At 36.6% G+C, this 15,521-nt stretch overlaps 1 protein-coding gene and 1 long non-coding RNA gene across 3 annotated transcripts; both read left to right on the top strand.

Annotated features, from left to right (window-relative positions):
- The first annotated feature begins 2,691 nt into the window (after nucleotides 1–2,691).
- LOC145238611 (uncharacterized) lies at nucleotides 2,692–3,826 on the top strand. The gene is made up of 3 exons (XR_013862149.1): nucleotides 2,692–3,001; nucleotides 3,522–3,625; nucleotides 3,741–3,826. It is a non-coding gene; the product is annotated as an uncharacterized LOC145238611 (long non-coding RNA).
- Nucleotides 3,827–5,209: 1,383 nt separating this feature from the next.
- On the top strand, nucleotides 5,210–15,255 carry LOC145239631 (asparagine synthetase [glutamine-hydrolyzing]-like). 2 transcript variants are annotated; one of them, XM_080102997.1, is made up of 13 exons: nucleotides 5,210–9,388; nucleotides 9,773–9,841; nucleotides 10,300–10,383; nucleotides 10,453–10,606; nucleotides 10,683–10,868; nucleotides 11,258–11,359; nucleotides 11,633–11,760; nucleotides 12,111–12,237; nucleotides 12,309–12,450; nucleotides 12,723–12,870; nucleotides 13,596–13,751; nucleotides 13,952–14,065; nucleotides 14,279–15,255. In XM_080102997.1, the coding sequence occupies exons 1-13, from the start codon at nucleotides 9,209–9,211 to the stop codon at nucleotides 14,522–14,524; spliced, it is 1,836 nt and encodes a 611-aa protein (XP_079959123.1). In that variant the 5' UTR covers nucleotides 5,210–9,208; the 3' UTR covers nucleotides 14,525–15,255. The 2 variants fall into 2 exon arrangements, with proteins under 2 accessions (XP_079959123.1, XP_079959124.1); XM_080102998.1 differs by lacking the exon at nucleotides 13,952–14,065 and having other exon boundaries at nucleotides 5,217–9,388.
- Nucleotides 15,256–15,521: the final 266 nt, after the last annotated feature.

The following is a 15,521-nucleotide window of genomic DNA, read 5'->3' as shown; positions in this document are numbered from 1 at the left end:
ACAAAATTTGAAATTGTTTTTTATTACGTCGAAGAACCCTTTAAACTTTAAAGAACGTAACAATTACCCCAAACTTCTTAACGAAACAAGTTGCAATTCCTCGTATATATTTGTTTCCTTGTATAATCAAAATGGAATTAATATTTCAAAAACAAAAAATAAAAAAATTTAAATTTTAAACTGCAGACAGCGCACACTGTTTCGACTTATAAGGTCTCATCAGTGCAGCTGGTGACAAGAGATCGGCCGTATTGGCTAGTGTAGCCATCCAACGGCACTCCAGTTTGTTGGAGTAACACGGTAAAACCCATGCCTTACCTATTCTGTGCGATGCCACAACTGGACATTCACCACAGAGAAAACTGGTTCACGATGCGCAAGCAACTGTTTGGGAACCAAAGTGAAATCAGCTCGGTGTCACAGTATCAATGCAAAACCATCGAACCAATAAATGATAGATTTAAATTAGTTGTTGAATAAGCTATAAAGTGTTTGGATTTGTAAGGAAATATTCTGAAAACGAAATTCTTGAAATTGAATTTGCCACCAACTGATAAATCAATTTGAATTATATGATTGATTTCTCTATTTAAACAGCAGCAGCATAAATGTGCATAAATATGATTAGTAGGGTTATAATTATGGTTGGAATTATTAGGTTTTACATTGAATACAGTATTTACGTTTTGTTGATAATCGTCGCCAACTTTAATCTTATGTATTTAAATAATATTTTTTTTTATTACAAACAACATTAGTAGAATGTGTTTAAGTTGACGCTTCACTATAGTAAAAAATTCTAAATTATTTGCGTTTTTCTGTATCTTTGATGAATTTACGTGCTCTTAGACTTTGATCAATATTTTTTTCGGCAAAGCAAAAACCTTTTTCCGGTGGCTTCTTTTAGCAAAACAGATTTTATTTATGTGTTTTGTTTCTCAGTAATACAACAACATACGATTTCCTTGAAACCATTTCCTTGGCGGAAGATATTCATCAAGAATCAACCGCAATTTTGACACCAAACAGAAATGCAGGCTGCTATACACGAACACAAAAATACAGATTTTTTAACTGTTTTGTAATTGTAAGACAAAAATTGTTTGAAGAAAATTGATGTTAACGTTCTTTTCCATGAATGGTAACGATATGATACGAACCAACAAATGGATTTAAAAAATATATATGCTTTCTCATAAATTCAGAACATACTCGTGCTGTACATATTACCACAAACACGGTTAACATTCATCAACTTTTCTTTTGTCTTGACTTTTATACGTTTTGTTTAATTAAACAATCCTGATCAACATTCGTTTCAGGTTTTTACAAAACAAAATAAAGGTTGAATGTTTTCATCTCAGTATGGTGTGATTAAATTTACTTTCTACTGGAAATGTCTCACATTTTACAAAAAATATATTAAAGTTTGTTACAATGCGTTTTGATACATGTCTTTGATTCACGTTTTTTATTTTTTCTTCGAAATACAAAAAAATCTTGGAATGATACATTTTTATATTTTTCTTGCAAAACAAGTTTGATTTATGCATTTGGCTTCTCAGAAAAACAAAAACTAATGACCGAGATTTCCTTCAAAACATTTCCTTTGGTGGAAGATATTCGTAATGCATCAATCTTTATTGACATCTAACCAACAAATTTGAAAAACTTGCAAAAACAGATGTTTCTGCTGCAAACAAATTCAAAAAACTGTCGAACTCGTCAAGAACCTGAAGTCTCAATATGGATTAGTTCAGTTTTACACAAAAATCTTGCTTTCTACTTTATGATTGAATGCGATACTTAAATTGTACATTGTCTATGTCAGGGATGGACTGTCTATGACGCCTTAACATATGGGAATGCTTGGTGCCCGGTTGATTCGGAATAATATCAAAAGACCTGGCGTACTATACTGATTTATACAAATGCGTGCCGTGATCGCTGGTCAACGCTTCAGGGCTGATCCCAGTTATGATATTGTAGCAATTGCGACATAATTTGTGCAAATTCCGCAATAGTTGTTTACCAAGCACGGAACGAAACATACGGTTAACGCTCGCAAACACCAGATCACAAAGTCGCATCTACATCCTAATTAACAGCGACAGGAAATATTACAAAGTCCGAACATGATTTGTCAATACAGTTGGATTTGGTTACTACACATTTTAACTTCTTTGCAAACTTTAAGCTAGTGAGTCAAAACGAGCTATTTAGGTAAACAACTGGTGCAGAATTGGCACAAATTATGTAGCAATCGCTAGAAATGGATGTTTATTTTAAGACAGCTAATTTGCAGACACAATTTGTCTCGTAATTAGGTTGGACTTTTAAGTTTAAAATATCCAGTTTTCGCGCCATGAGCAAATTCGTGGTTTTAGGGCGTCAGTGCTAACTTACGGTTTTGAAAAAATTCGTACGCTAAAAAATACCGTTTGTTTTTAAACGGTGAAAGGTGAAAAGATGCTATAGAAGTTTTTTAAATTAGCAAATTTTTTTGATGAATGACTAACACTTGTAGCGGATGTTTGTGAAAAAAACGTTTTCCTGGTTTGTTTCCGAAAATTCTGTCTGTGACAGTTCGTCATTATTCTTTCCTTAAAGTAAAGACAAAAACCCAGAACTCCAAAACCTTAAAAGCCGCTGTGTTTCGCTTTCCAGACATTCTCTGCTGTTGCCATACAGTTTGCGGTGTAACCATGGTACTTCGAGAAAAAGTGTTTTACAATCTGTTGATACTAGGCGTATTTAAAACCTAAGTAGCTTCTCATGCAAAATACCATTGCCAGAAGATAAATAGATGTGATTTTGTCATGATTTTTTTCTGATTTATATATGCGGTGTTTTACTTGGTGCAGATAATTAACAGAAAAGCTCAAGATGAACAAAGTTGCATTGTTAGCACTTGTTGCTTGTGTTATGCTAATGTGCATTGACACAACGAACGCTTGGCGTAGAAGATCAGGTGGGATGAAGGATGCAAAACTCGAAAACGGTGAGATGTGAATTATATTAGCAGCATTGCAAGATAGCTTATGTGGTGAAACTTGTAATATTTTGAATCACTAAACTTTCATGAAACGCTCTGGGTTTGGAACAGCATTTTGTTCACATTTTAAAAACATATATTTCAGAGCTTTTACCAATAACCTTTGTACCGCAAACCTTTCTATTTGTGATTTATCGAATGAGAAACTGACAACGTATAAAGTATGTTATAAAGTTGTGTTCTTGCAGTGGTGGGATTCAATTTTTTTGTCAGTCGGTTATGTCACAAAAGTCATTTTCTTCAGCCGGCGTTTCTGTTACAAAAAGTCCATTGACAATAACCAGTGATGGTAACCGGTTCGCTAATGTCATAAAATTTCGTGAGACAATTCTATAGAACCGGTGCGAACCGACTGAATCCCACCACTGTTATATAGGTATTGTGGTTATTGGAAACGTGTTTCTATAAGCTCAGCAGTTTTTTGTTTTAAGGTACTATGTTATTTTCATTTACTTTTGTTTTGCAGCACTCGCTCAACTTGAGGACGTTGTCGAAACCTTCGATGAACTGGAAAGAGAATACAACGAACGAAACGATGAGAAAAAATAAGAAACACAACAGAAACATTAGGTGACAAATAAAAACATGTTTTTGATATAGCTACCTATTTGCTTTGTGTTAAACACTACGTCTAATATATTGACACAAAATTTTAACACTTCTTTATTTTACACCCTCAATTCAGGAGAGAAAAAACATGAAGTCGTCAACGTTTGTCAAGTCGGGTTTTTTCATGTCGCGTCAATAAACGGAAATGATTATCTAAAAAAATGTTTTGTTGTTGTTAGACAAAAAATAAAATTAGATTATATGCATGCAATATTTTAGCAACACGCATTCTTAATTAAGACAATTTGCGAGGATTTGTCAAAACACGTCAGGCTCATAAAGATAAACACAACAGTTTTAAACCCAGCCAAAAAGAGTGATTTCATTTTGCGAAGTCAATTCCCACTGAGACAATTTCCAGGCTTGTTTTTTTAAACACATCGCATGTCTGCCAAAAATCAAATACGCAATTTAACACACAACACTCAGAGTTTCTAAATTGTGAAAAGTAAATTCCGCATTCGGGTTGTTTATGGTTGACTGGACAAAAATTAAATCTATAAGGAATAATCTTTCATCAATTGCGTTTTGTTAATTTAGACTAGAGCAACTTTTTAACAGAACCGGCTGAAAAATATGACTTTTGTAAAAGAATCGGCTGACAAAAAAATTAAATCCCATCACTGTATATATGGCGTACAATTCATAACAAATATCTTTGTTTTTACCATTAAATCGACACCCAAAATAGTTATTACCCGTTACGACAAAAATCAAACAGTTGCAAAAATAAAGTCCGCCATCGTTCGCAAACGAAAGGTTTTTTTACTCTCAGGATATGATAGATTAATTATTATCAGTAACTTATTTGTCAAAACTTTTTAGATCACAGACGCAAGATAGGCTAGACACTATTTTGATGATCGGAGTTAAATAAACCTATTTTTTGAACATGCAAAATTTTAGTAACTTGTTCGTTATCACAACAGTTCAGTGAACATGTGCGGTTTTATTGTCTTAAATTGTTGCTTCCAACCAGAGTTGCAAGCGGGCCCGAAATCTGAGCCCGAACCCGGCCCGAACCCGAAACGTTTTTGCGAAGCCCGTTTAGGCCCGAAATTTTGATTGACAGGCCTATCCACGAAAGCCTTGCAACAAAGGACGAGAAAGAAAAAAGAGATAGACAACAAACACAATGAATGATAGTAGGCAATGGGGTAAACAATACGTTTTAGAGTAGGGTGGGCATTAGGTCAAAACCAGAGTTACTTAGCTGAGTAATATTGTTTTAAATGGCGAACACGGAATGTAAAGTCAGGCACGTTTTAAGCCCATTTTCTCACAAATACCTAAGCCCGAACCCGGCCCGAAAAGCCCGGCTTCCAACAAGAAGTTAATCATTGACACCACTATTTTATGTCAAGTCTACATATTGTCAGGTAAGTGTTGGGTTTAAAACCAACATGTTTGATTACAACAAACTATAATCGGTCTAACAACCTGAAACAAGACGTCGTGCAATTTGCCCTCAGGACAGGTCAATTTGCTGACCAACGCTGGACACTCGGGAGAAATCTCTATGACGTAAACGCTGCCAAATTAAGCTACAAAGTGTCGTACTTCAAATGAACGATAGCCGGCTAATTCTGTTTAATTGTGTAACTTTCATCATTCTTTTGTATTGGGGCTTTTCATGTAATCGCTCTTTCTTGCGTTCACATACCTACGACATAGTACTTATACGGTTCCTTTCGTTACGAAAGGGAGAGTGTTATCCTCGGGCAGTCGTCCAGCGTGTATATGCTGAACTGATTGCCCTGTTGTTGCCTGTAAAGTTGTACGCTTGTTGAATGCAGTTTCTTTAGAACTGAATGCCAGATTACTGTGGTGTTGACAGTTGTATGTATTAGCATTATGTCTTGTGTATAATAATTGTTTGTGTGTTATAGCCTATATTAAAATCACTTGGTGGAGTGGAACTAGATTTGGTTTATAGACAGGTTTTATCTTCATAAAGAAATTTAACTTTAACTAAAGTTAGTTGTTATATGCAACGTTCTTACAGAATGATTAAACGAGCCCATTTTTTAAATCAGCAATTGTGATTGGTGCGTCATACTTAACACATTTTTGCGTCATTGTAGGCCATTGTTTCCGCACAAAGCAATATAGCACAGTTGACTCTTTCACTTTGCTACACTGTAAATCGGTTTGTTATTTATTACAAAATTGTTTTTTAAAGTAACTAATGGCATAAATGAACATTTTACTTTTTAATCTTGCATTTTTTTTTCTATATCGATAGTGCGGCCCTCGACGTACTTAAAAGTTTGTTTTTGGCCCGTAAAGTAGTTTGAGTTTAAGACCCTTGATCTAAATTAACGTAAGGTCATAGGCGCCGAGTGGGCGGTGGCGGAGTGGCGCCGCCACCTTGGGTTTGTAAAGCACGGTGGCGGCCACCGTGGATATTTTGGTTTGTTTGTAGCGGTATCGTGCGAAACATTGTAAAATCTGAGAAAAATCAGGAACGGTTTTGCTTCTTAACAAGCGTGCTGGCGAAAAAGCAGCAAAAAACTGCAACCTGTTTCGATTAGTGCCTTGTTTATGAGGTCAAACACACAATTGTTGCCAGTGAATGTTTGGCCATTATTGTGTACAATTCAATTGTGCTGTAATAAATGGTTAGTTTAGGTGATACAAAGCAAAAACAACATGACAAAACATTTTTTTAAACGCTGCTAAACCAATGATAAACGTTACACAGCAAAGTGTTCCAAATAAATACTATTTCAATTTTGACAAACGTTGCATTCTATGGGAAGTTTGCTGGGCTTTGAGTTTGAGCTCATGTGGTGCCACGCATTAGTGACGTCACATAAAATGACGTCATATTTCAAGTCCGCCACCTTGCATTTTTGCAAAACTCGGCGCCTATGCGTAAGATTATACTCTTAATTTAGTGGCGATTTATGATAGTTCAAATAGTTAATTTAGACTAAAAAGACTACCTAGAAACGTTACAGTAAGAAAACTTAGTTTTATTGCGCTTAATTAGGTCCAAAAATTAGTTTTATTGCGCTGAAATTCTAACCGAATAAAAGCCAGTGCCCTTCAACCTTATCAGTGGCACACACACTTTAGGACTTGTGGAATTGTGCAAGAGCCAATCGCAAGAGCACATGTGTAAATTTAACGCTTTTTTCCCCCGGTATACATAAAACAGCACTGTGTTTTCATCTCTTAATTTTTTTGTTCTGGCTTTTAAGTGCAAGACACTTGTGTGGAGTTTCCAGGACTCGGTCCTGACAAGGTCAGGAGCTTGGGTGGTTATGGATGGTGGTATATCTCTTTAAATTGTAGTAACGAACGGCCACGCGCACCACAGATGCATTTATCAGCCACACAACACTCACCAGTGAGGTTAAAAATGTATGACGTTACAAACAAAATCAAACATTGATACGTCAAAGTAAGTTGTCATGAAATTAGTATTATGCAACTGTTTGGGGAAATAAACAAACCGCTACAAAAAAGTTAGGAATTAGATGTTTTTGCTACAAAAACAAGCGACTCATATAAATTTTCATGCGACCAACTCACAGTTTGGGACACACTGTCTAAATACCAAACAACCCTTTTACATCCGACTATGGGCGACGTATACTAGGCTGCCGAAGCTTTGTCAAGCTGAACCTTAAGCTGTGAACAGATGCTTCAGTGTGTTTTGCAAAGAAAAAGGGTAGACTAAATGGTGGCAGAAAGGACAGATCAATTAGAAAGGACAGATCAAAAGTGAAAAGTTGCCTTGGCTATTTTTACCAAGGAAGTATATTCAGAATAATTAAAGGGATTTGGGCAAAGTCAAACATGGCTAGTCCTCCAGAAAAACCTTTAGTAAAAAGGTAAAACGGCAGTGCATGCAGCATGAAAGAAAAATCAATTCAAAAGATGTAAGTGTAATGTCATAGCAGACTACAAGAATGAGCCTGTGTAACTGGGTGGTGACCGACGGATCTGTCTACACTTATCAGATATACACAAAATGTACTCAAAAAGAGCAGCAGACGATCAGCGTCAGTGTAATGTTTTATTTTTGAGAAACAGAAATATTAATTTCGCCTATTTGGGCATCGAGACGGAAACTGACGATGCCCAAATAGGCGAAATTAAGGAAACTGACGATGCCCAAATAGGCGAAATTAATATTTCTGTTTTTAGCCTATTTAGCCGATTCAGTACATCTCTACTAGACACCATAATTTGTATTTTGGCAACGATTAGGTCATTTAAGTGTCCACCCTTACATAAGTGAATATTGTAGAGCAATTGTGTACTACGTTTTTTTTCACCGAGCAAAACAAACTCAACTCTATTCAACCCAAGCGAGCTCGAAATTGGGACCCGAACCGGGTTTTTATGTAGACAAGAATAAGCTGGAATTATGCGCGAAAGTAAGATTCAATAAAATAACGACATAAATGAGACCGAGTGCAAATGTAGGCCTGTTTTATTCAAACTGAAGCCGTAACGCGACTTCAAAAACCCGGCCCGACTTATAACTGTGCCTTTTATACACTGTTGGGTTTAAAACCAACATGTTTGATTACAACATAATCTGTTTCCCAACAACCTGAAACAAAACGTCGTGCAATTTGTCCTCGGGACAGGTCAATTGCTGACCAACGCTGTATACTCGGGAGAAATCCCTATGACGTAAACGCTGCCAAATTAAGCTACAAAATGTCGTGCTTCAAATGAACGATAGCCCGCTAATTCTGTTTGATTGTGTAACTTTCATCATTCTTTTGTATTGGCGCTTTTCATGTAATCGCCCTTTCTAGCGTTCACATACCTACGACATAGTATTTATACCTTTCGTTACGAAACAGAGTGTGTTATCCTCCGGCAGTCGTCCAGCGTGTGTACTGGACTGATTGCCCTGTTGTTGCCTGTGAAGTTGTACGCTTGTTGAATGCAGTTTCTTTAGAACTGAATGCCAGATTACTGTGGTGTTGACAGTTGTATGTATTAGCATTATGTCTTGTGTATAATAATTGTTTGTGTGTTATAGCCTATATTAAAATCACTTGGTGGAGTGGAACTAGGTTTGGTTTATAGACAGGTTTTATCTTCATAAAGTAATTTAACTTTAACTAAAGTTAGTTGTTACACAAAAAGCAATCAGCGAATTAGTGAACTCACGCATTAATAGAATAAACTAGATAATATAATCTACATTAACGTAAGATTATACTCTAAATTTAGTGGCGCTTTTATGATAGCTCAAATAGTTAATTTAGACTAAAAAGGCTACCTAGAAACGTTACATACACATAAACCTTGCCTTATGTTATCCATGTACAAAACATATGTATTGTACGGACTAAGAGATATACATAATAATAAGCTGCTTCGGAAATCATGAAAACAAAATATTAGGAAATCCTTTCCAAAGCCACTATATTAATTTCCTATTCATCTCATGGTCTCGGCTTTTGTCGCTGATTTAACAGCGTGCTTCCCATACGCAGTTTTCTCAACAATATCAATGCCACTTCATAGTTCTGCAGGGGATTTAGCACAAGTAAGCCTACAGTTTTAAGCATGTGTGGAATTTGGGGAATATTCGGTTTTGATACAAGTAAAGTCGAAAATTACACAAGCGCGTTCAGGATCGCTCACCGAGGGCCGGATAATTTCCAAATTCAGAATATCAGCTCAATGAAATCATGCAGCGTGGCGTTTCACAGGCTTGCTATAATGGGAGGGGCTACTGGTATACAGGTACATTTCGATTACTTTAAAATATATTCTGACAATGTAAAAGCATAGAGCCAATAAATGATAAGCTGCAGACAGTGCACAGTATCTGTATGCCCAGTTGTGGCATCGCACAGACTAGGTGATGCATGGGGTTGTACCCTGTGCTCCCAACAAACTCGAGTGCCGTTGAATGGTTAAACTAGCCAGTGCGGCCGATCTCTCGTCACCAGCTGCACTGATGAGACCTTATAGGTCGAAAGAGTGTGCACTGTCTGCAAATTCTGACAAATTTTACAATGATTTTTTGCTATTTTAACTTGAGTTGTATTATTCAGAAACTAATTTCTGCTCGTACTTGAATTCCTTATGTATTTATTTACCCTTTTGTTTGTATTTGAATTGCAGCCTATGACCCTTCAAGCATACCCCCATATTACCCTTCTGTGCAATGGAGAAATCTACAACTACACAAGGGTAAAAACTTTAACTTGACTTTACGCAATGTGCAATACTCGTATGAATACAAAGTAACGATGAAACCAATAAGAAGTTTAACAAATAAGATGTTGCTGCCAGGCATAAGTATAAACGAGTATTTCTCTTCCAGCAGTTTTATTATAAACAACCGACGTTTCCATATCCCATACGAAACGCTTTCATCAAGATAATGGTCTAGTACAGTCGTTCTCAACCTTCCTCCTCTAACAATTCAAAATACTTTTTTTTTTTTTTTTTTTTTCTCTCTCTAAAATATACATAGATATTAAATCATTCAAAGACCCTTTAAAATTGGTTCTTTTATGAACTTTTATATGGTTATATTCCCAGAGATGTCTATTTACAAACCACATGTAAAAATTAGAGTAAATTTCTCCCCTCAAGTCTTAACGCTAAATAAGAACAAACTACATTATATCTTACTTTTATCACAGCTTCAAAGAGAGTTTGATTTTGAACATGAAACCGAATCTGATTGTGAAATAATTATTCATCTCTACAACAAGTTTGGTATTGAGGTAACTCTTTTGTATCAAGTTATACACAAAATTATTTCCAGTTACAATTAAACCAGTTTGTTATTGTAGAAAGCATGTTCGCTGCTGGACGGCACTTTTGCAATTATTATTGTCGACACCAGGAGGCGCAAGGTTATGCTGGCACGTGACTCGTACGGCGTCAGACCAATGTTTTATTTCGCTACAACGACTGGACAAGTTGCTTGCTGTTCCGAAGCAAAAGGTATTTTTTGATTAATTGCCCAAAAAAGCTTGAAATACTTTTTTCGATGTTTTCTGAAACCAAACTTTTTTTTCAGGTCTTGTCGATATTTGGGAGAAGCAAAACGGAGGGCAACAGTTTTTTAAGCCATTTCTACCAGGTCACTGCGCCGTTTATGATGTTGATGGCAATGGTAGTGTACGTTTAGAAGAAATGAAAAGATTCCACTGGTTTGTTGACATGCCAACTCACTGGAAATATCACGACATTAGGCTTGAAATAGGTTTGTTACTTAGAGTTCTAGGTTAGGACTTTCGGATCGGGTTTAAATTGAATTTAAGTATAACGGGCTAGCCACTGTCAATTGACATCGTGATTTCATTAACTTTTAAAACAAAAAGTTCCCTATTGCTATTTTGTGGGTATTTATCAGTCAAATAAAAAACAATATAACTGGCTTTGTTTTTAGAATCGAAATTGCCTGTTTAAAACGCATTTCAGAATTGCATGCGAATCTCTATCTCTACAAATTGACACAAAATAGCAATACTTGGATAAAACGGGCTAGATTCGGAGTGTATATTGTAGCGATGTTGAAATTTCAGCAACTTTCAGTTCAGGCTTTGTGTAAAAAAATCGGGCCCGCGAACAAACCGATTGTGTTGTTTTTAGGATCTGAGTTTGAGTCGATCAAGAAAAATATTCGGACATTATTCACCAAAGCAGTCGAAAAACGATTGATGTCAACAAGACCAGTCGGAAGCCTTTTGTCAGGTGGCACCTATTTTAATGACGTTTTATAAGAGACGATATGTTTACCTGATAGAAGCATTAACATAAAATTTCAGATTCCCTTTTTTTTGGTCTGCATGTCTTTCCATCACCTATACCTTGCACGGTTGATGCAACATAACGCCAAAAGTATAGGCCCGGCTTACTATGGGTTATACATGATTGTGCCATGGCCGCTAGTCCAATACTTTTGATTGTAGTAATGAATGTACGTTCATCTTGGCTAATTTCGAATCTATGATTTCATAACTCCAGGTGGTTTGGACTCATCGTTGGTTGCTGCTATTACCGCTCGAAAATTATCGGAGAATAACTCTCCGTTCCCGTTCAACACCTTCTCAATTGGAATGAATGAAAGTCCCGATCTGAAAGCAGCTAGAAAGGTAAAGTCAGAAAAATTGGAAATGTAAATGAACAGTTTGAAAGCAATGTTTTTTTTCACAAATTCTTTAGCACAGCCTAAATAGGCTACATTGATATGTAAACATCAAGACAATAAAGTTTCCTCTGTGGTTTGTACCCAGTTGCGGCATCGAGTCGAATTGGTCGAAGTATAGCTTTTCTGTCTGTTACTTCCAACAAACTGGAGTGCCATTAGTTGGTTACACTAGCTAATACGGCCGATCTCTTGCCACCAGCTGCACCGATGAGACCTTATAGGACGAAACATTGTGCACTGTCTGCATTTTACTAAATGTACTGAATTTTAAACTCACATTTTTATGCAAAACAGGTATCGGCGTGCATTGGAAGCATACACCACGAGGTAATTGTCAGTCCTGAAGAAGCACTTCAAGCTGTAAATGACGTAATTTACGCGATTGAGAGCTATGACATCATAACCGTGAGAGCTTCAGTCCGTATGTGGTGATTGAGTGAATCAAACTGAACCAATCGTTGTGTCGAATAACTCTGTTTTTTTATCACACAGCAATGTATCTCCTGGCGAACTACATTAAAAATAAAACTGAAACAATTGTGCTTATGTCGGGAGAGGGCGCCGACGAGCTGGCACAGGGATATATTTATTTCCACAAACAACCGTCGCCGGAAGAGGGCGACAAAGAAAGCAAGTAAATTTCGGCTTTTTTCTGTTTTCTTTTTACGTACATAGTATACGTTCTCAGTGTGTAGCTTATTAAAATAGTTGTTTCACTGTAAAAAAGTTGTCACGAAATTCAAAAGTTATATGTATGTTAAAGCTTAGTGTATTTAAAATGCAAAAAAACAGTTAACCTTCAAAACGTTTATTTGAATCCCGGTTTATGTCAGTCCCGCAAAATAAGTTGCAACATAGTCCAATCGGCTTAAGAAAAACACACCAGATGAATGCCTTGTTTTTTAGACGCATTCTGAAAGATCTGTACTTGTACGACGTGTTGCGTACGGACCGAAGTACGGCATCACATGGTTTAGAAGTTCGAGTCCCATTTCTTGATCACGCATTTACTTCCTATTTCTTATCACTGCCGCCGGAAATGAGAATGCCCAAGGTAAAGGCGTATTTTGTGAAACTATGAACAACAGTTTGTTTCTTAAATCCCAGTGTTCCTAAAGTGTTTTAAAAAGGACTTTATCGCAAGTCAAAAAATACGAAATCTTCATCGTGTTTTCATTCACGGACCGGTAAACTCTCAAAACAAATTTTGCGGGCCAGTGGGCTTTCAAAATCAACCCAAAATGTAATTCCGACAAAAATATGCAATTCAAAAGAAGTATGTCTGTTGGATATTATACGTGTTAAACGCGGTTTAATAAAATTTCTGCAAGGAAGTAGAGCGTTTACTTCCACACGATTTCTCTGCCGTCAACATCTTGCATTTTGTAATTGAGTTATAAAATCGTAATAATTATATTTGGCGGACCGGCAGGAAAGTTGACGCGGACCGGCGGTTGAGAACCACTGGTCTAGTTGACTTGTTTTTTAGAATCGAAACTGCCTATTAAAACGCATCTCAGAATTGCATGCGAATTAAAATCTCTACAAATTGACACAATAAAATAGCAAAACAGATTAAAGTCTTCCTAAACGAGGGGTTTACAAAGTAAGAACAACTTCCCTCAAAGTAAGCACAAATGGCCACTATTAAATGCTCTAAGGGTGGCCTTTAACTAATGGTTTAGACTTTAGAGGGACATACAGAAAAAGTTCAAGAAATTAGTTTGCAACGAAAAGATCTTCAGTTTAATTGTTTGAAACTGCTTACAACATACGCAGAACGGACTGGAAAAGCATCTCGTACGCTCAGCATTCGACGGAGCTGAGTTGATACCTGATGAGATTTTGTGGAGAAGAAAAGAAGGTTTTAGTGACGGAATGGCATCCAGTAAGAAATCTTGGTATAAGATTCTTCAGGATCACATTGAGAATAAGGTGAAATTTGATGTTAATAATATATTTGGGCAAGTAGTCGTTGTTTTTAGCCCATAACAAAGTAGTTTTATCGTTTCAACACAGTGGTGTTTTTAACGCAGCTTTTTCATCGTGGTAGTTTTTTTCAACTTCCTGGTGTTTGTTTCATTGCCAATAATTTTATCGCAAGTAATTTCATCGCAACTGTTTTATCCTGGTAGGCTCATCGTGGTAATTCAATTGCCGGTATTTTTATGACAGGATCTTTTCTTCGTGGTAAATTTTTTTTAAGTATTTTGATCGTGGTAATTGGATTGCAAAAAAATTCGAAGCAGGTATTTTCATTGTGGTAATTTTATGGCAAACAATTTAATTGTGGTAATTACATCAAAGGTAGTTTCATGTAGTTTGTCAAGAATTTTTATGTAGTTTGTCAAGACTATCATAGGTATGTCGTTTAAAGGGGGTAATATTGAACATTCTGATCATTAAATAACAATTAAAAATAATTAGGCTAATAGTGTTTCAAGAAACTATTTTATTTGCAGGTGACTGATGAGCAATTGTTAAATGCTGCTGAAATATTTCCTCATGTGACACCAAAAAGCAAGGAAGCATATTACTACAGATCGGTGTTTGAAGAAAGATTTGGCTCTGAGCTTGCAACGCTCATTCCTTATCAGTGGATGCCAAAATGGATCGAATCCAGTGATCCAAATGACCCAAGCGCAAGAGTGCTATCCCATTATAAAAATGACGAAGACTCGAAAGATAACACACTAATACGTATTTAGACACTTGTTAAGCTATATGACGTTAAAATGACCATCCTTTCAAAACAACGTCATCATTAAGCTGCAGACAGTGCACACTGTTTCGACCTATAAGGTCTCATCTGTGCAGCTGGTGACGAGAGATCGGCCGCATTGGCTAGTGTAGCATTTTGGCTCTATGCTTTTACATTGATACTGTGACACTGAGCCGACTAATTCACTGTGGTTCCCAAGCAGTTGCTTGGCCACTGTGAGCCAGTTTCATCTGTGCTGTATGTCCAGTTGTGGCATCGCACAGACTAGGTGATGCATGGGGTTGTACCCTGTGCTCCCAACAAACTGGAGTGCCGTTGAATGGCTACACTAGCCAATGCGGCCGATCTCTCGTCACCAGCTGCACTGATGAGACCTTATAGGTCGAAAGAGTGTGCACTGTCTGCAGCTTATCATTTATTGGCTCTATGCTTTTACAAAAACGTCATCATTGGCTTTAGATTACAAACACAAAAAGCTGGTCTTACGTAAGTTCCGGACTAACACTTGTCAAGTACCTTGTTATATCAGCTGGTGGAAAACAAAACAATTAAGTGTGCATGTGTTGTGAAATCCTGAGGGTGATACTGATGCGATAAAGTTTTAAATGATGACAAGATAGGTTACATGTTATCGTTATTTGAATCGTTTTTTTAAGTAAGTATGGATTGTATTTTAATAAGTAGATATTATAAAAAAATAAAAGGTGTGGGCTTATACTAATATTTCAAAAATATTCACAGACAAGTATACAGGTGTCGTTAAAAACAGTTTTGTAGCTTAAACCAAGCGTGCAAAACGACGCATTATTTGCATTATTTAAGAATAAAGGTAATATGTAAGAATTTTCGGCTGCCTACAGACAGTTAACATAACAAGGATGTTTTAGATGTCGGTGTAAAAACGGAAGTGACTAATATTCAAATTGAGGCTTGGCACATATGTTCAAGTACCACTTGTTTAACCCTAACATTGTAAATGAAAT

The sequence above is a fragment of the Phallusia mammillata genome, chromosome 7 (genome assembly GCF_965637545.1).
Source record: "Phallusia mammillata chromosome 7, kaPhaMamm4.hap1.1, whole genome shotgun sequence".
In the NCBI taxonomy this organism is placed as follows: domain Eukaryota; kingdom Metazoa; phylum Chordata; class Ascidiacea; order Phlebobranchia; family Ascidiidae; genus Phallusia; species Phallusia mammillata.
This window is presented reverse-complemented; position numbering and strand designations above follow the sequence as displayed.